Source organism: Micropterus dolomieu, linkage group LG02, assembly GCF_021292245.1.
Source record: "Micropterus dolomieu isolate WLL.071019.BEF.003 ecotype Adirondacks linkage group LG02, ASM2129224v1, whole genome shotgun sequence".
Classification (NCBI taxonomy): Eukaryota; Metazoa; Chordata; class Actinopteri; order Centrarchiformes; family Centrarchidae; genus Micropterus; species Micropterus dolomieu.
Window position 1 is genome coordinate 10024145 of NC_060151.1, and position 21270 is coordinate 10045414.

Here is a 21270-nt window from a genome sequence, read left to right on the forward strand (position 1 = left end):
CTCCTTTGACCCCTAAATGTTAGCAGATGAGAAGACACAAGGCCAATAGTCATTCACCCTGTTCTTAGTGACTATTGTGTGTCTGCTTAATACCCCCCACCTCCCCACTCGCCACCCCCACCCCCACGCCTCAGCTGTCTTATCCATTAAAGACTAGGGGGGTTAAACCCACAGTCAATCCATAGAATCACTTGGTGTGGTGGTATGGAAATATTTGGTCAAATGCATGTTTTGTAAGGATAAGGCTAATGTTATCTTGTGTTTTTTTATGATCAAATCCAAAGAAAAACAAACCCAGAAATTAATTTTCCTACCAGCAAGTATTTCCTGTGGAGACACGACCTGATATTGTTCATGCCTCCATGCTATAAAAATCCATTGTCTTCTAAAAGCACATGAAAGAGCCACCTTTGAGTGATATATGCCTTCACTGTGAGTCGGAATTTGAGGAGAGCATTACAAACTTAGATTTAGTTATTATGTTAGTCGTTGTATTAAAAGACCTGTCAATTTGAGAGTGATAGCAAGATCAAGTTTCCAATCGTGGGTTTTCGCCCTTGATAGAAAAAGATTCCATTTTGTTTACATTTTGATCTGCTATTGGGACTCAGTCAAGCAGATTGAAACACTTGTGAAATGTGACGGGCTGCAGTTTTACTCTGTTTCCTCAGAGGAATTGTTTGGAAAACTGTGTAATGCCTAAAGCAGGATGGATACAGGATGGGAAACTCTCAAATAGCTATTCTTCTAGTCATGTGCACTGCTGAAAAAATGTCTAGATGGATACGTGCCTTTTCCCTTTTTCCCATAATCATGTTTTCAGACGGTCCAGAGGTATGTATCCTATACGTTTGGTCTCTTTTATTTATACATATATATATATATTCTTGTGTGTTTCAGGGGGACCCTCTGCCTGCAGCCCTGGTGGAGCTGGTTAGAAACAGCCCCATCTCCTCCATAGAGGACCTTCAGCTGCTGCTGCTCACTGACTCCGTAGGTAAAGGCCAGCGCTTTCTTATATTACAATTGATACAGCACTTACGATGAAACCACACTCAGTATTGGGGGTGTTATTATGAATCCTAACACAGTTGTCTGTCCACATTACCCTAAACTTAAACAATTTTTAATCTTATATCTAAATCCAATTTTTTATTTTATGTCTAAACCCAACCATCTAGTTTGGCTGACCAATAACAGTGCAGTGAATTGTCACATTAAAATAAATACAGCTTAAAACCAAAGCAGGAATTTTATGTATTATTACCTTAGTTTCCATTTTGCTGCTTGGGTTAACAAAGTGGTACAACCATTTGGTCGTATGAGATCCTTTCAAATTCACTAAGTGATGCATAAATAAATAAAATGTGTTTGGGCAATGAAAAGATGACCTGACAACTAACATGACAACAATAAGTGGCTACTTTTCTACCCTAACTGCGACTAGTAAACATCACCGGTAATAAACTCAGACAAAACAAATTGAGAAACAAGGAGCAGGGAGAAAACACGTGCACACATATACACACACACACACACACACACACACACACACACACACACACACACACACACACACACACACTCACACACACACACACACACGAAAATACACAAAGTAAGAAAACTAGGTCTGTATATCATTCTCTATGCATGTGCGCACTTACACCTGACATTAACTACTCCCACACCTTCTTTGTTTCTCCATTTCCTTTTCTATCTTCTTGTGCATGCTCACATTTACTCACCCACATGCAAGTAAATGGGCTCATGTTTACATACAGAGGCCGCTAGAAGGCCTTAGAATAAAATATACACCACATGCCAAAAACAGACCATCAGTTGCCATGTTTATCTAAGTAAATGCTGTATTTGTTTGTTTTGTCTCAGATGAGGAGGACGGGACTTCTCCAGTCAATGGAGGTCATAGACTACCAAGGAGCCTTGGTGAGCTAAGCCTCCCTCCTTCCTTTTTATTCCTCCAGAGTGTCATTTGAAAGGTTGGGGTTTTTCGTTTTGCAGTCAAGATGTGAATTTGTTCTTTACCATTAAAGAGAGAGAGAGAGAGGCATCACTGCTATTACACTCACGTGGCTTCTGTACATCTTCAAAAAAGGATGCATCAGTTTGTGTGGATAAATATCTACCTATTTGTACTCATAAATGGGTTAATAGAAGGTTGTAGTGCTGGCATTCCTGGATTTTCATCATTAAAGGACTCCATCCTCATTAGTGTAAGGCTGCGGGCATGTACAGCCCGCCTTCTTGGAAGTTGATTAATGTGATAAGCATGGTTTTAGTGACACAGTAAAATCCTTCCCATTAACCTCTTTTGGCTAGCATGATAAAGCAGATGTCTGAATTACTAGACATCAATCTTCAACAGTCTGGATAACTCCTGGATTCCCTCTAACATAGGGTAATGGCCCTTCATTAATTCTCATGTAAACTATGCCCAATATCTTGTATGTGTCCTTCTATTTTTAAACAAAAGAGTTTAATTGAACTGTGAACCTTTTGTGAAACAAAGGACAAATACAGAGCAATTATCAACAAAGACTGACTGGAAGAAGTTGTAGCATATCTAGTCATTTCAAATTAATGAGTTTCACATTATGATCTGCCTGCTTTTCTCTGCTCTGCAACAGTTAGAAACAGACTGAAATGGATGCCCTGGTGCTAATGCAGGATTTTATAAAATGGTAAATTGGGTTTCAATGACAAAAGCTTGTATCGCACTATACCATACATACACTTGTAAACAAGCTAGAGGATAAGCTGAGTCACTGTGGATGAATGAGTTTTCTTAACACTACTGAATGTAAATAGGTCTCTGATATTTACCAGACATCTGGTCTCCTAGCAACTTGTGTGAATTTAGACAGCGTGCATTTTGAGTTTTGTCTGTTACTTGTTGGTAGAACAAACACATACACAAAGGTAAGGGGTTTTACAAAGTCTTAAACATCCTCTGGGCTTAACCTGTGTCACAGAAAGAGACACAAAAATACACTATATGAGACGCAATATTACTCTTCTAGTCTGTGCCCAGGGGACCATTGTTTCATAATCCATACATGCTCACACTCGTCACATCTTATCCTTCAGACGCCCAGCCAGCTCAACAGGCTCTATGTAAAGTTCGTACGGAGGTGGTTGAGGTTACGAGGGCGATGTTGGACCGTAGCAACGCTAACTTCTTGTTATGGCCGCCCTGTGTCGAGGTTCAGCGCTGCTCTGGCTGCTGCAACACCAAGAGCCTGCAGTGTGTCCCTGTCGTCACGCACACCCGATACTTGCAGGTAAACAACCACAAGCACACACACAAAAACAAAGCCAAATGTCTGAACGTGCACATTGACAATATCCTAGAAAGGCTGCCCTATGTTTGTGTTATACTCAGAATGATGTCCTCAGGCTCCTTCTCATTTTTAACCTCTCCAGGTCATGAAAATCGAGTACATCAATAAAAGACCCACTTATGCTAAAGCAGTGGTGTCAGTGGTTGATCATGTGGAGTGCCGATGTCAGCCCACTCCACGGCCCCCTGTGCTCAAGAAAAAATCATCTCGCAGACAGCACAACCACCAGCATCGAAACCAGACACTCAGCCAAGGACATGGACAGGTAATGTGTACAGTAACACTGACACAAAATAATGTCAGGAAAATGTCTCTGTTTTATGTATCCCAACATTGAAACACTTTGGTTCTTGTCTAAACATTAGACTGAGGTAGCACACAATGTGTAATCCATTTTCCTTTGTGGATAATTTGTTTTATCAAATGCTTTCCAGAAGAGTTGAATTCATATTGTTTTCATGTTTCATTCTATTGTTGTTAAATGTAGTTATAATGCAACGGGTAGAATTTAAAGTATGGGTTTGGACTCATATTCTAACATTAGATAATACATATATTGAAAATCCTAACTCTAATTTTGTGTGACTGTCATACAAATGCCTAGAACACAGCGAGTATATTATCTATCTACTCATTAAGCTCTCCTTTTGTGGCATTGTATGTACTTAAATGTGCAGGCGTAGCATTTTGGTTGAGCATCCATGTACTAAGCTGAGATTTAGCTGAATTGTATTTTGTTGAATTTTATTGTCATAGGTCAAAGTGCACTCCAAGGATGAACTCCATCAGTGGGATGAGCTGAAACAGAACCAGAGGACCCACCTGGAGGATCTCTTGGAACAGCACTGGAGCCCCAGAGGAGACACCTTCACTCAGCCTGGGGAAGGGTACAGCCTGGCTGGGGAGGATACATCCCGCTCTGGAGAGGCTATTCTTTTCACTCCACAGTGGGCACATAACGCCACCAGGCTCCTTGGGACTAAAGACACAACTGACAATCTGGAGAATGTGGAGAGGAAGAATGGTAGGCTCTCAGACAGCAACAAGACTGTTTCCTCCATGGATAATGTTGCCGTTGAGGCAAAGAATAAGTTGGTAGATGGTGGGGGTGGGCTGCTGTTTAAAATAACTAAAGGGAAAGTGAATGGGGGAAACAGGAGCAGTGACGAAGGCACACAAACACAGAGTCCATTATGGCAAGAAGACAAATCCAAATTTTCAAAGAGCCACATGAGTGGTTTCTCTCACGCTGTTACCCAGAATCCTCAAGCCAAGCTCAGTCCTATCGAGGAACCCAGTGAGAGAGGTGGGAGCAGGTTTCGACCAACCAAAGAGCCAAATCCAGATCCTCAAGAACTGGCGAGACGGAGAGACAATGAGACTCCTGATGAGGTGAGGATATTACAGATTGAGGAGGAAAAACTGGAGCAGGAGAGAAAAGAGCTTCTACTTCTCCACAAGAGGCTTGACCAAGAGAAGGAGATACTGAGACAACAGCAGATGAAGCGAGAAGAGGAGGGAAGGCTGAAAGAAAAGGAAACTGAGAGTCAGCATCACGAGAAGGGTAAACACCATCATCATCTGCAAACAATAACAACACAGAAACCAGGTAATATATATTATGGAATAATTTGGGTTATACTTTGGGTATTTTTGGTAATTTTTTTAGTAATATGAAAATCTTATTCTGACAGCGACAACGTCCTCGAGTACCCCACGACAGCCATCAACTCCAGCAGGCCCCAGACCTCCACCCCATCCAAAGAGAAGGATGAGGAAGAATCGCAAACGCATCAGCAAAGCAGCTATGAGAGCAATGCTAATGTAGAACTAAAATTAACCAAGGTGAGTGAATGATTAGATAATAAAAGACAAAACAAGTTTTGAATATGTGAATCTAATATTTTGATTTACTGATTATGAATACACTTTTTCTTTGATTCACTATGCCAGTATGTATGAGGTTTAAAATCCATCTTCCTGTGTTTTCCCATCAGTGACACAAAGTGAACTTGGTATATTTTGTGGATCCAGAGGTGAAGCAGAGTGACTCCCTTCATATTAGTATTTATTCATTTGTCAGTAACCTGTGAGATCTCCTCCGTAACACTACTAATGACTGTCTGGTGAACCTGTAACTACACTTGTATGGAGTAAGAGGAGGGTAAGACGAAGATGGAATATAAGTAAAAGGTGGACCTTGTCAAGAGAACACTTTCCTCTACGACTGACAAACTGTGCGCAAGCACAGTACCTGTGGGAGACTGAAACTGCATCGCTGTAGAACTGTGGACAATAGTGCAATTTCAAAACTCTTCTTGAAACCTTGTTTTGATATCAACAGTGAGAAACTGCACTTAAATGTCAACAGAACTGAGTCTATATGGGGTTTAAATGAAAAAGTTTGTTGCTTAAAGACTGGATGATGTGCTGACCACAATCAGATTGGACTACAAAGTGGACATAACTCTTTTGAGTCATTGAAGAATCTGTTTTATTGTAATTGGATTAGAGACAATCATCAATAGGCTGCAACAAGTAATGTTGACTAAAATGAGCAGTATTATGTGTGATAGAATTCACATACATACAGGGCTCAGTGTTGGGAAGATAAAGCTGTGTAGATTTAACTTACCAAGGCCTGATATCATTTATGAGCTCCGTAAAACACAGATTGTCTCTCTTTAACCAAATATTAATTATATTTAACTCATTGCAAACACTGGAATCAGAGAACAAAAACATAAAATGTTGCATTAGTGAGTTTTGTCTGTTTCATGATCTCATCACAGGTGTGAAGAAAAAGGTGCTGTTTGAATACTAGCTCATAGCGTTACACCTGTGACCTGTTGATGTGCTATGTTTCTTATTTATTTATCTCTGCCATTACTGTGGATTGATACTGCAAACAAGATGTGGCTGAGATATGTAACAATGCTTCATGATGGCTGGGTGGTTCAAACATACAGAACAAGATGTAAAAAAAAAGAAGGTCGAAACCTTTTGTGACTTCCCAGGATCATGCAGTGTTTAACTTCTATGTCAAGTGTGTGCATGCATGTTTGTGTGGTGTCATTTGAGTATGGGCTGCGGCCCACGCCTACACATCTGTCATGCATCTCAGTACTCATGTAGAAGCATATATCTGTTTCTCTCTTTCTGTCTTTGGTAAAGAAGTGTCTCTCTTCCACTGATTGCTTTTTTTGTAGAAACAATCACATTCCTTTAAAACTCTGGGAGAAAAACACCTACCTACAACATCATTTGTGTCCCCACTGTATTTGTTTTATTAATCTACAACACATTGTATTTGACATTTAATTTACAGGAAACTAAAAGGGTCAAAGCAAGTAAATCAATAGTTAGTCACTTAAAAGGACAGCAAAAGGCCAAAAATTGCAAATGTAGATAGTTTTTGTGTCCTATATTTCCATTAGCAACAACATGTAGAAACTGGTGATGCTATTTCTGTCCAATAATCCATAATCCGCCAAACATCTTAAATTATTGAAAAACATGGCTTGTACGTTCTTCATGCCAACTTACAACTGTTACTGATTTTGTTTGTTTTATTAAAAGATATGATGAAAAAACTGAATGTTTGTGATAACTTTGCCACCTCATGCTCTTTCCATAAGCTACCCATATGGGTATATCGTCAACCGCTTATCCAGCTGACATTGGGCGAAAGGCGGGACATGCCAGTCCATCGCAGGGCCACACATAAACAAACAACCACTCACATTCACACTCACACCTAAGGACTTAATTTTGGAGACACCAATTAACCTAGCCTGCATGTCTTTGGATGGTGGGAGGAAGCTGGAGCACCTGGAGAGAACCCACATGCACACGGGGAGAACATGCAAACTCCACACAGAAAGGCCTTCTCGCTGTGAGGTGACAGTGCTAACCACTGCACCACCATGCCGCCCGTGTTTATATTCCTTGTCATCAATTTCCTTCTAAATCGATAAATTAGCTTCCAAAAGGCCAAAGTTTTCTTATAGTGTGCTATATGCTTTTCTAGCTTAGCTAAATGCGTGCAGTGACAATTGCTGATGATGAGTGTCTTAGTTGAACCTGTTAGCATGTTAACATTTGCTAATTAGTACTGAACATAGTACAGCTGATGCTGATGGGAGTGTCATTAGCTTTGTGAGTATTTAATCACCTTTAGTAAATGAAGGTAGTGGGCAAATTAAACATTTTACCTGATGATGGTACTCGATGAAAAGTGTGTCAGATTATCCCTTTAGTGTAAGATGCAAATAAAAAACTATTTTAGCTGGTTAACCACTGTAATCAGTAGGTAGGTGTTTTTTAACACCAAACTCCTTAAGGACACATTAGAACAGTTCCATGGATAAACTGACTTTTCTATGACACCATGAACTCTTGAATATCTTACCATCTCATGAGCCCAGGTGGTTTTATTTACTGTGCCTGTTTGGCAGGCTGTGTCTACACAGCTCTCTGGAGACATCATATGGACTCCTTAAATGCACATGAGTTTAGCACTGCCTTGTATTGAGTGTTAGTCCCAGAGATGAACATGATTGTTCAATCTGACAAAAGAGAGAGGGGGTTGGTGTGCTGAAGGTGAACTCTGGCACACACTCTCTTTGTGGTTTGTTTTTCACATTTACCCACTTGACTCTTGGCTGAAAAAACTCCCCAACTCAGCAGCCAGCTGCAAAGTTATGTCTGCTAATTACCAAGTCAAGAAGTCATCTGCTCCCCTGTGTAATTGGAATCATACGAGGAATGGCTTTGAAGCACAATAATGCTAATGTCCTCACAGATTTAAACTATCTTTAGAGTACAGGGGGCTTACTTATATGTTTGTAGCTTGAAGAGCCACGTTCTTCATATTTATGTGACATAATTTGCAAAAGTCACTAGGTTTAATTTCTGTACCAAAATGACTATTTAGCAGAAAGCAGGCTCACCCATAATCCCCCTGTATGTGTATTCGTGCATTACTTCCCATTGCTCTACTGTCAATCTCACACAGACATACCACTTCTAAACAGCAGACCATCTCCAAATTCAGCGTCGAGGTGGGATGCCTGTTTTTTCGCGGGTGTCCGAACAGCTCCCTGCCCCCCATGGACTTCAAATAAGAGTGGGGAAGAGAAGTGCGTGGAGGCTTGTTGACTGTGACAAACTCATTCAAACACACACGGGGGTCAACTACCATGACAACGTGGGAGGGTCTCTGAGGGACCAGAGACTGTGACTAAAGACACGGGATGATTCATAGCCGACTGGTTGACCCTAAAAAATGATATGGCTTGTTGGGTCTTTACAACACTGCTACTTAACCAGCAAACAACCACTGGAACGATACAATGACTGATCTTGTCTAGAACCTGACGGGCAATATCACAAAGACCAACCTGATTACGAAGCATAACCCAACCATTATCATCAGTTAGTTCCAATCAAATCCTGTTACATAATAATTACTGTGTTGGAATTCATTAGTGAATTGTTCTTTGGGTGTACATGCTCATTCTGCACCGCTACTTGCATATTTGTCAATTAAGAAAATAAATCATAAATACAACTACACCATGTCTCAAATGTGTCTCTCTTGGCATAATAGGTGAATACTGAATGAAAAGCTGAACAGGATTTCTGTTCATTCCCCTTGTTTTGTTTTAGGTTTGACTTTGTATATGGTCAAAAACAACTAATTTGTGTGATGTGTTGTATGACCACATTGAAAGACAAAAGCATTTTCATCAGCCACACTCAAAGTGGGATAAAAAGATGGCCATCATAAAGAGCAGCGAGACGCAATAAGACTTTCACACAGCCTCTCCTGGACGACATTCAGGGTTGCACTTGTTTGTACTCATGAAAAGTGCCAGAAATAGTTGTGTACAGAATGAAAAAAGAGAAGATCAAACCCTGCTTACTGTTTGACCTCCACACACCCTGCCAATCACTGGATGAAGTGGGTGTGCCTAAGCTGTCATGTCACATGTAAATACACAAGTGAATGTTCAGCAAGGCTTCTTACACCTGCGTCTTTCTGAATGCAAGGGAATATAGTGTACGTAAGATAATAAAGAACTTAAAAAGAAACAAAAAGCAAAGAGAGGCCCCGCTGCTGCCCTGATAAAATGCATCTAATTGTCCAAACTGCTTACGAAGACATTTCTTTGGAATAAGAGTCTGTGTTTCAGTATGGCCTGATTCCCTGATGTACAGTAGGGAGGAAACGGAGGCCTTTGAGCAGGAGGTTACACAAGCATCCGTGTGGTGCCACGCACTCCCTACACCTTCCAGCACTTTTATTTTCCTGTTTTTATGCACGACAAAGGACAGGGACATGCTGTACACAGACGACGACACAATACATCATCAAGCGCATACACCTCCATTAACCCTGACCTTTATCTGTTATCCATGTTTTTATCTTTTTCTGTTTTCACTGATGAAGATCAATAAGAATCTGTCACTCATTCACTCACTCACTTAACGCACTCTGGGGGGGGGGGGGCTGAGCATCTGAAAAAAGCTAGGAATGCTGGGAGAACACATCAAATCGGCTTCCGATCGCCTTCCACTACCATGGTCAAGGCCAAGTAGACATGTGCATTAGCGTCTTCACGGGCATCATGACTCAGTCGCCGTGTGTCAAACTGTTCCTCAACCGCATCAGACAGGAAGTTGTACCTAGCGATGGGCTGAAAACACAGGATGTCGATATCAGCATGCCTGGAATTCCAGCATTGTGTTCTCTCACAAAAAAGACTTATGCATTGCTCAGGAACAATACGTTAATAGTATAAATGTGTTCCAATAATATTGCATTACAAGCTCATACATGCACCACATATGCATTACACACTCACATCTGCTTCCCAAAATGGACAGACCCTGAATACTCTGCACAAGTCAGGCTAGACAGATGTGCAGAAAACAGAGCAATAAATTAGAGAGACAGAAAGTGTGTTTAGTTATGCGCAGTGACATCCTCCTTCTGATCTGGACCTCAGCTGCCAGATTACTGTACACACATGTCTAACACACACTGGTCATGTCCCCAGGTAAACAAGGGAGAAAAACCAGCCACTGTTTGTCATAACTTTGTAAATTTGTAAATTGTTGAAAATCGGAAAAAAGATGCATTTCCATTTACTATTTTTTACTACTTTACTGCCATTATGAGATTATTAGGAGCTGATTTGTCGAACAGCTGGTGGACATTAGACTATTGCAGCGTAAGAGGACGCAGCAATATGAAGTAATTAGATGAGCACCAGTCAACCCTCAAATGGTGAAATACAATGTTGAAAACATGATGGAAAAATTGCATTATTCCTTTGAAGAAGGTTAGTTTCCAGATCTGATGACTGACCCAATTTTTTTTTACGATATGTTGATTTGCATCTGTTTTTTTATGGCCTCATTGAAAATGCACTGAAAAACAAGTGGATAGAAACCCATCTAGAGAAAGAGACTGATAACAGAATAATGGACGACAGCAAAAAAATAGCCTACAGTAGCCAAGTGTGATGTGAATAGACGGAAGGGACAGTTATGTCAAAGTCAAAACACAGTAACGACAAGTATTATGCCATAGAAAATATTTATTATGAATATAATTTGCAGTACCTGCTCTAAAAAATATAATATCTTGCTTAATGCACTTTCTATAGAGAAACAGCTACACAGCTAAAACAAAAATGCTAGCGTACATTAAGCAAAAGCCAGCTGTAGAGATAGCCACTGCTAGGCTTAGGTAAAATTAAAGCTAAATTTACTTGCTAAATACTTGTTTAAAAAGTAAACTTCTTATGTTATCAGAAAATTAAAAAGGGTATTTTGATGAACTGAGATTTTGGTAATAATTCAGTTAGTGATTAACTAATGAGACAATAGGCAAATCTAATCATGTTGTAGAAAAACCCTAGCTCAACCTTACACAGCTAACTAGCTTAGCAGCTGCCACAGTGGAATCTATGCAATTTTAAATCTGATACTTAATGTAGATTCATTCAGGATAAATATTAATAGTAGTCAGACTGCCCTCATTCATATAAATGTAGTGGACAAAATAATAGAAACACCTGTCAGTATAACTCAATGCAATTATAATAAAACCTTAAAAAAGTCATGAAGGTAAGATTTATTTAAGTGTTGTATTAGTTTTAGCTCAGTGAACCTAATAAACTAGCAAGTGAGCATATGTTAAGCAGTTTGCCAGCCAGCCTGAAAACTTACAAGCCAGTTTATATTTGTTTGTGTGTGTATGCTATGAGGGGTGTGTAAGTCATTCATAAAACAGAGATTTTTAAAACATTTTACAAGTTTACTATCACCATACAAAAGTGCAGTCAGATTACTCATAAATTGCTGACATCGAAATACATCTATAGGCCTACTTTAAGTATATGCATTAAAGGTAGATTTAACATATTTGAATTCTCTTGCCAAAAAACAAAAACTTGCATACAGTGCCAGTGGCAGTGCCACGCAACATAGCAGTATCAGCACATCAACGTGTAGATAATATACTCTATATTTAGCAACACAAATGGCAAGAACATTGAGAACAAGGTCCTAACTCGCACACCTTTGTGCAAACGTGCATACATAACCACAACGAAAATGGCAATCAGCAAAGTTACACACCTTTTCCATGAGATGCTGTTTGTATAATTCTGCTTCTTACCTCAGCTGTGAGAGAGACAGTAAATTTGAGGAAGTAATAAAACAGACCACATTTCAACACAGTTCTTAAGAGCCTGCGGTTAGATATGTTGGTGAAATGCCTTACATGGCTGGAAAAAATATACAAGGAAGTAAATAATCGTATCTTGCTGAGAAAATCTTACCATTGAATTAAAAATTCTGAACTAGTTTGTATGCACAGCAGTTGTATTCTAATATATTTGTTAATTTAATTTTGACCTAAAATGTGTCAGGAAGCTTCCAAAAAAGTTCAAAAAGAAATAATTACTTTGTGCACCATAGGGGAATTCCATCCCCTTAGATTTACTTGCACCGCAGTCACAGGCTCAGCTCACTACTGCCCTCCATTGGTCAGACATCCAACCTGATGGTAGGTCAGACAAGACATAAAACTGAGCAAAATGTTTCCTAAAAATCCTTTCTAATGTTTAAAAACCCATTTATGTATACCCAATGATTGAATTTTTTCACATGGAAACATAAAAGGCTTAAAATAAAGTGCAAAGCTTATGTTAAAAAAACCCCCAAAACACTGACTGATTGCTATGTCAGCTGAGAAAGCCTGATAGGTCCCCCTTGAAATGCTCTTCCTTTGCTTGCTGCAGGTTACTTTTCTGCTGTCATGTGGGCTGTGGGGAGGTGGCAGTACCCTGAGGCCTGTATGGTGTCCTCTTGAGGCCAGGGAGTGAAAAGTCCTGAGGTGTAGGCTGGAGGTTGGTGGCTGCTGGTGGGCTCGCTGAGGCCTGTCTGGTCATCTGTCTCATCTAGACGCTGTTGGTCCTGCTCAGCGCTGTCGTGCCTGTGTGCGTTTGTGTTGGCATCGCTGTGAGATACAAGATCCTGTGTGGACCTGGAGACGCTGCGGCTGGGCAGACACACATAACCTTCCCCGAAAAGGCCGAAATTCACAGGGGAAGGTGATGAAGAGTCACCTGAGGGGGTTTCTTTTTCTGGCTCTTCCTCTTCACACTTGACATCCACTGACTTGCATTTCAGGTCTGGTGACTGTAGGATAGAAACACTGCTGTTCAGTATGACATCTAACGGCTGCAAGCTAATTAATAATATGTGTATTGATAATCATAGCTAGCTAATTGTCATTTGCTCATTCATAAACTGCTATGCAGCATGTGCAAGTGGCTATCTTCTGAATTATTTTGTTCTCAAAATATTTCCCAAGTTCTCAAGTTGTAATATAGCATGTGATTTCATTGTCATTAAAGGAATAGCTTAACATTTTGGGAAATACACTTATTTGCTTTCTTGCTAAGAGTTAGATGACAAGATTGATTCCACGTATGTCTGTACGATAAATATGAAGCTGCAACCAGCAGCCGCTAAGCTTAGCTTAGTATAAAGAATGGAAACAGCTAGCCTGGCGCTGTCTGAATGTTACAACAGTTGCCAACCAGCAACTCTGAAGCTCGCTAATTAACATGTTATATATTGTTTGTTAAATTTATAACATAGTGGTTTTATGGGGGTTATGCTATTTCTTGTCCTGGAACAGAGACTTCTTACAACTGCACCTGGCCAAGAACAGTCTGGCACATAACCCACCGTAAAACCACAACATGTCACTTTTAGACTATTTTTTAGATCTTCTCATCTAACTGTGGGAAAGTATACAAATGAGTATTCTGAATTTCCTAAAATATCAAACGATTCCCTTAAGGCCGGTGTTCATCTGCAGTTCCTGGCAGATGTCATCAAAGGCAAAGAATTTAAATCAAATATCTGATGCCATTTTAGGAATGACTTATCAGACAGTATTTCAGCTGATGTAAAATGATAAAAACATGAACATGCTGAACATTCAGATTCAGCTGAATGTATGTGCTTTTGTGTGAGTGCCTGAGAAATTCTCAGCACCTGGATACCTGACAAATGACATTGACACTACGACCGTGAGTAACTGACCAGGCAGAAGATGTACGGCCCACTGAAGCTCATGGAGGATGTGTCAGAGCTGTTAACCTTCTCAGCAGGGGAACGCAGGTTATCACACCTCCAGCAGCCCTCGCCCTGCTCCAAAAGCTTTTTTTCACTGTCTTTGGTCGGCCACAGCGAAACGTCTGAGGAGCTGCAGGGAGATAGCAGAGAATCGTCACGTAATGTATCCATCCATGCACCAGAAGCATTTGTTCTTATTGTCTGTCAGGAAATGTCAAGGGTGAAATGTTTTACCATGTCGATACACTGTCCATGTGCTGCACTCTGCACATGGAGGTGTTCTCGCTCTGCATGAGGGTCCAGCTATTGGCTGACTGGATCACAAAAAATGGTTTTGATGAATGATTTATATGTTACAAAATACAATCAGACAAACAAAAATATGCAGATTTCTTGACACACCAATTCAATCAAACTGTAGAATTAGCCAGTCTCACCTTGATCTCAGACAGGATTTTGCTTTTACCTGGTGAAGGAACTGAGTCCACCCACAGAACCACCCTCCTATTTGTTGAAAATACACCATGTAAAAAGAATGCTTTATTATAAATGAATACGTATTACATTAGTTATCAAAAGGAGATCACTTAGAACATCCTAAATGTGTCTGATTTGTTTAAAGAGATAGTTCAGAGATATAGTAGTTTGAAGACATTTTACTGTCCCAGAGTCAGAAACAATAAATGTATTAGGAGATACCTTTTTATGTATTTGCTGTAGTCTGAAGTTATGTCAAACAGCAACATTAGTGTCCATAGCATCAGATAACATAATCATGATCCGATAGTTAGTGAAATTAACCAAGTAAACTAAGCCGGGTGAGGGGGAGCTTTTTTCTTCAAGCTTTGTATGAGGTGCTGCCCATAGTCTCAGACTTTGAAAACCCCTGTTTCAGAGTGCTGCTTTAATGTTTTACACAGCAATATGTTTCCATAATGGAAACCTTTGTATGTGTAAAGTAAGGACAGATATTGATGCTTAAACTTTATATTTCAATGTTTTGGACTTATTAGTTTAATTTGATTGCATTTCAGATGTATTATGTATGTACTCTTTTCCATTTATCTGATGTGCTAGAGTTACATTTTATTTAACAGGACTTTTACTGAAGTGTTCAGAAGTATACATAAATAAAATACCTTCGACAAGCTGGAATGGTGCAGTAGAATGTGAAGAAGACTGTGATCACACACACACAGATAAAGACATAGATCAGGGCGGTTGGGGACCAGGAGGCTGTCAGGGGACAGGAAACAGAATCAATTATAATAATAATAATAATAATTATTAAAAACAAACAAAATCATCATATCATGAATAATTAGCACCATTATTATTGATATTGTTATTATAATAACAATAACAATAATAATGGTGCTAATTATTCATGATATGATGATTTTGTTTTTTGCGATCACGCACTTGTGGCATATGTTGGTGTTGCCTTTATTTATGTGCATTCTGTACACGCCGTATAGTACCTTCATGCGAGGTCCAGTCGACAGGCTGGGTCCATTCAGAGGGGATTCCCTTGTAGATGGAATCTTTTTCAGGGATGAGTAGTGACCGGACCTTGACCTGGTAGCGCTGGGATGGGGCCAGAGAACTGTCCAGGATGGTCAGAGACATGGACCCCCCTGAAACGTTCAGCAGGAAAGAGGATCCCTGAAAAAGGAATACATGTAGATCCATTAACATTTGCCGGTTGTGGCGTTTTTAAGGACTAGATTTCATGAGCTAAAAGTTTCTCACCTGATCATGTGCCCTGTAATAGCAGACCTGATAATACAGTTTGGGATTTGAAGCTTTGTTTGGGTTAGTCCATTCCACTATCCACTTGCTGACCTTTTCCTTCACCTGGACCTTCTCTGGTGGTTTGGGACGAACTGCGCAACAAGAGATTAGTTTGTAGCATCCAGTAACTCATGATGGAAACATTTATAATTAAATAAAAACAAGTTATAGTAACTTGTAGTTTTTATCATGTCATGCTTCAAATTTATGTGTAACAAATTATTATTTGCCGCTTATAGTTTGCATGTCCACGTTTCATGTTGGATTGAACCTTTTTTTTGTGATTGTTTTATGCTAAATATGTGGACAAGCGTGTGATTTCTAAGTTGTTTTATGACAGCTTAAAACCAAACCATCTTCAGTTATGTTGTCTTATTGCCTGGTAACAAACACGGATATGGATGCAGCAGTGCCATTCAAACACTAGGTGGGGGCACTCAAACACAGCTGCTCTGCTCGCCGCCATGTGTCTGCACAGCTTTTATCGCCTCATTGTCTGTTTTATTTTAGCTCCAATCTCTCACATAATGTTGTGCCTTCTGTCTCGTGTCCACTCACTGTGTTTGTGGACTTTGAAACTCTTGCCATTGTGTGCTGGTAGGAGCTCCACCAGCAGATGTGCAGGGTCTGCGACAGTCAGTGAGCAGCTGTACCTCAGCACCGTCCCGCTGAGGTCAGAAGTGACAGTTGTGTTCACACAGCAACTCTTAGACCTAAAGGCAGATATTAACAGGAGAGGAGGGGAATGAATAAATGGGATGCATTTTTTTTAACCTCAAACAGGTGGTATTGTCAGCGCCACACTCGACTCACTGTGCAGTTTGGTTGTGTCGACAAACCAACTGGTATGTAATGAAGTGAGCCAGCTCTCCGCTCACCTCCCAGCTACACATCACCTCCTTCTCTCCATCCAGCACACAATGCAAACTGGGAACCTGCTCAGGTTCTAGAGCCAGAGAGAGAGAGATGAGGAAAGAGCTAAAAACAACAGCTGCAGACTTTTCCCATAAAAATGGACAGAGGGAGAAAATTTGAAATGCAAGGAGGGGAGATAAGGAGCAGGGTCTGTATCAGACGAAGACCATCCCGGATTAAAATGATGCAATACATAAAAGATGCAAGTCAAATGGTTTACCCAGAAATATCAAAGTGAAAGCAAAATTGTGAAACATACAGGAAAGGACTCGCAGTTTTGTTGATGGATTGCACAGGTTACTTTCTTTGACTCACCGTCTTCAGTCTGCCAGGTCAACACAGGACTCCAGAGGCTCCAGTGACCCACGCTGGCCCGGGCCCTCACCCTGGCTTCATACCTGCGACCTGGAAGCAACAATTGCTTGTCTAGTTTTGTGCTGGTGTTTGTGACGTACTCAGTCTGCGGAGAGATTGAAAAGTGATGCGAGTGAGTTCTGGCTCACAAAGTATTTAATTAGAGTTCAAATACGTAATTAAAACTGTACACTTTTTGTTTCTGCTTTTATTGTGTGTGGTGAAATATAGAACAAATAAACGCAATTTACGCTCCATTCTACTGCATTAGCTGCCGGTTTTAACTCTACAATGCCTTTATTCAGCAAATATTAGCAAGCGTACATGCTAAACTAAGATTTCAAACAGGATTAACATTACACCCGCTAAACATCAGCATTGTCATAGTGAGTGTAGTTAACATGCTGACGTTAGCATTTAACTCAAAACATTGTTGTGCCTAAATAAAGCCTTATAGAGCCACTAGCATAGCAATGTATGCTATTGTACAGTGTGTTTAGGATATTTATATGCTTCATTGTAGCATCATCAAGGCTCAGGCTTGAGCAGTCAGTTATTGTGTTTAGGAACTAAAACTGCACGAATGCCCATTACATGCTGCTCTTGTCTAGTTTCAGTATGAATTTTTACTGGTAGCATATGTTTCATACTGACCGTCCAGTTGTCCTGTGTCTCTGTCCTGTAGCTGAGCTGATACATGATTTTTTGGTTTAAGGAGGAGGAGAGGGGGTAGGGGCTGGACCAGCTGAGCTGTCGGCCTCCATCACCTGCATCATGTGTGAACAGATTCACAGGTGGACGTGCTCTCACTGTACAACACAAAAACACACAGGTCGAAGTGGAAGTGATGATGCCAATTAATGCAAATGTTATTTCCTTATGTGTATTATGCTTATATGCATTCATTTGTACTTAATAGCACAATGTATTCCTCTCATAATCATCAGTAACAGTTTTGTTTGACAGATGTCATGTAAACTCACAGTGCTGTAAAAGCTCCAGAGGCTTGTGTGGGTCAGATGAGCAGAGTGTCTTCTCCTTGAGGAAAAAGACTGTGTGATTGATGCCGATGGAAAATGTACGAGTATTATATCTACACTGGACAGTCCTGTACTCGCTCGCTTCTTGTACTGCAGCACCGTAGGGCACACACAGCGTCCTGCAAGGACATGGACACAGAGCTGTGATACAGAAAACTTTTACATCACTTTTACCCCATAATCCTACATTATATTCTATGTTTTGACCAATAATCAGTTTTCATCTTTCAACAAGTTGCCATACATAAAACATTTTGTTTTATTTCAGTCTCTACAACAATCCAGCCCGTCCCGTGTTGCTAAACACCCTCTTGGTCCCCCTGCTGTCCCGTCCTCTCTACTTGTTGTACCTGTTTTTTTCTGTCTTGAACCAAAGCTGCAGAGTTGTGTTTCTGTGTTCCCTCCACTTGCAGAGGACATAGGATTCGTAGTCGTTATGGCACTGTAAGGATTTCAGCAATGGAGACTCTGGGTAGAGAGGGAGTGTTGTTTTTAAGTGATTGCTCAATTACTTTGCTAAATTACCCTTAATTGCTATTGTTTTATGCTGAGTAGATACTGTGAAAAATAATTAGATGTTTTACTTAAGTACAATTAGTAGTAATTATGGAGAAAAAAAAAACACTCAATTACAAGTGAAGGTCCTGCATACAAAATCTTACCAATGTAAAAGTATGGAAGTGTTTGGAGACAAAACAAAATTCAAAAGTAACTGATAGTGAACCATTAATTAATGAGCAACTCAAATCAAATTTTATAGAGTGGCTTATGATCAGTTAATTTAGAAACAAGTGAGGAAATAATCTGAACAACTTCATTATAGAAAAGTCGTTAACGAGTACTTCCCTAATATTTCCTAATGGAGGGCTATGTAGTAGATAATAATGAGCAGCAGACGGGCGTACGCTACATATATGAATCGTTAGGTAATGATTAGTTCATGAATATCTGTGGATTAATCATTCTGACCACTGTAATATAATGAGACATGCCCACTCTGGTTACTGGGAAAAGGAGATACACACCTACATGTGAGAACGAGAGTACATGTGGAGAACAAGAGTAAAGTTGATTAAACTATATCACTGTGTTCCGGGTGTCCCTTCATCACGCTGGAGGCAAACATGAAAGGTAAGGTAAGATATGTTATTGTCACATACACATACATGTGTAAATTCATTCTCTGCATTTAACCCATACCTCAAGGGAGCAATGGGAAGCCAAGGTGCAGTGCCCGGGGACCAACTCCAGATCTGAGCCTGTGTTACTGGCACTCAATGGCATTGACTGGAGAACCTAACATGTTTTTGCGGGTGGGGGAAACCGGAGCAACCAGAGAAAACCCACATGAGGAGAACATGCAAACTCCACACAGTAAGGCCGGGACCTTCTTGCTGTGATGCCACAGTGCTATCCATCGGGCCACACACAGAAAATACTATAACTGCTTTCTTCGTGAGTTCCTGATTCCTCTAAATGATGAAGTACTTATTCAGTAGGGCAGGCCGGGGATGGTTGTAACTTTTTTGAAATTTCTGTCTGCATCTTGGAGCTCTTTCAAGCCAGATCGTTCAAAGTGTGATACAAACTAGTTACATGTGAACATAATAATAAAACAATTAAACTACATTACTGTGGTTGTCAAAGAAAACATATAAATACAATTTTACATTTTCATTGTTGTTAACACAAACCCAGACTCTTGAGGCCATGAACAAGCTAACCTTACAGCTAACAGCTAGAACATTAAGTTAGTTTAACTACAAAGGAGGCAATGCTATAACAAAGTTAAAAAAAATAATTTTCCTTCTAAAATTGGCAGTGCCTAAACTGGGCATGTGCAAAGGGAATCAGGTGATTAGTAACTTGTTTCTGATTGGAAAAATTGGACGTGTTACAACTGACTCATGTTACACCCATCCCCGGTCTCCCTACTTACTAACCACCCTGTATGATGCACTGCTTTACTTGGAGGGACACAAAACAGGTAAGTAATTGTAAGATAATGATGAAGTAATGAGGGACTTCTTAGTAACTACTCAGTATTATGTATCACTTTTCTTGGGCTACACGAAATTGTTTAAGTAATTAGTAATGTAGAAATTATTACTAGTTTTGTGCTGGTCACCGTCTGGTTCAGAGTTAATCAGGAACGATTCATTAAGAAAATGGTCAGTATGAGCATTAACAGATATTCGTGAACAAATTATTACCTAATGATTCATTAATTTATCTCTAGTAACTCATCATTATCTACAGTCCTCCATTAGGAATTATTAGGGAAGTAGGCTACTCATTAATAATCAAGTTGTTTTAAATCACTTGTTTCCTAAAGCTTGGGTTGGCAACTTTGGAGAAACTATCAAGAGAAATCTAGATTATGAAAGTATTCAATCAAAATAATCCCACCACCTTCACCTTCACACCTCCCTCCAAAGTGACTCCCCCAAAACACATTTTCATGCACAGTGAGTACAAAGGCAGGAGTGTGCAGAGGTAGGCCAGCCAATCATTTAATTTGAGCAAATGTAACAACATGTTTTGTCAGTAAAATTATTAATATTTGCAAAATATTCAAAGTAACCTGTCAGATAAATGTAGTGGAGTAAAAAGTACAATATTTCCCTCCACTGTAGTGGAGTAGAAGTATAAAGTTGCAGAAAATAGAAATACTCAAGTATGTCACTTCACAAGAACTTCAAAACTGTACTTGAGTAAATGTACTTTCCACCACTGATTGTTACCACACCTTATATTTATATAATAATCACACAAACTAGAAAAAAGCATCCCATGACAGATTCAGCTGAGCAGGGATTCCATTTATAATCTCAAATATTCAAAATGGAAAATTTCAAAGGATTTAATTCCAAAACAATTCAGATTGTTCTAGGTGAACACTGCAGAGACTCACCGCTCTGTAAGCTGCTACTCTCATGGACAGTACAGCGATCTGGACCAGAGGAGAGTGCCAGAGAAAGAGAGAGCGTTGACCAAAGCGCAACCCAGAAGAGAGGCATCATTCCTGGGAACAGACAGGGCCAGGAGCCTCTTTTTTTCTCAGTTTGTTTTAGGAAACTTCACATTGCATCTGTAGATGAGGTGAGTCTGGGTATATAAAGAGAGAGAGAGAGAGAGAG

At 40.0% G+C, this 21270-nt stretch overlaps 2 protein-coding genes across 4 annotated transcripts in view; one reads left to right on the top strand and one right to left on the bottom strand.

Annotated features, from left to right (window-relative positions):
- Positions 1 to 6960, top strand: part of pdgfbb (platelet-derived growth factor beta polypeptide b) — a 13076-nt gene extending 6116 nt beyond the window's left edge. For 2 of the 3 annotated variants that reach the window (XM_046073825.1, XM_046073834.1), the window contains 6 exons: positions 1891 to 1947; positions 3109 to 3302; positions 3445 to 3627; positions 4119 to 4971; positions 5057 to 5207; positions 5360 to 6960. In XM_046073825.1, the coding sequence (XP_045929781.1) occupies positions 1891 to 1947; positions 3109 to 3302; positions 3445 to 3627; positions 4119 to 4971; positions 5057 to 5190 (1421 nt within the window). In that variant the 3' untranslated portion in view covers positions 5191 to 5207; positions 5360 to 6960. Of the gene's footprint in view, positions 1 to 904; positions 994 to 1890; positions 1948 to 3108; positions 3303 to 3444; positions 3628 to 4118; positions 4972 to 5056; positions 5208 to 5359 lie in introns of those variants that run through there. The other variant, XM_046073843.1, reaches the window with a different exon arrangement.
- Positions 6961 to 10949: 3989 nt separating this feature from the next.
- Positions 10950 to 21270, bottom strand: csf2rb (colony stimulating factor 2 receptor subunit beta). Its single transcript, XM_046073754.1, has 14 exons — positions 21045 to 21270; positions 18481 to 18598; positions 18074 to 18249; positions 17745 to 17899; positions 17052 to 17196; positions 16635 to 16767; positions 16380 to 16534; positions 15780 to 15913; positions 15509 to 15692; positions 15167 to 15263; positions 14465 to 14531; positions 14262 to 14341; positions 13995 to 14157; positions 10950 to 13079 (listed from the first exon to the last, which is right to left on the bottom strand). Exons 1-14 carry the CDS (start codon positions 21151 to 21153, stop codon positions 12681 to 12683), a joined length of 2115 nt encoding a protein of 704 aa, XP_045929710.1. The 5' UTR covers positions 21154 to 21270; the 3' UTR covers positions 10950 to 12680.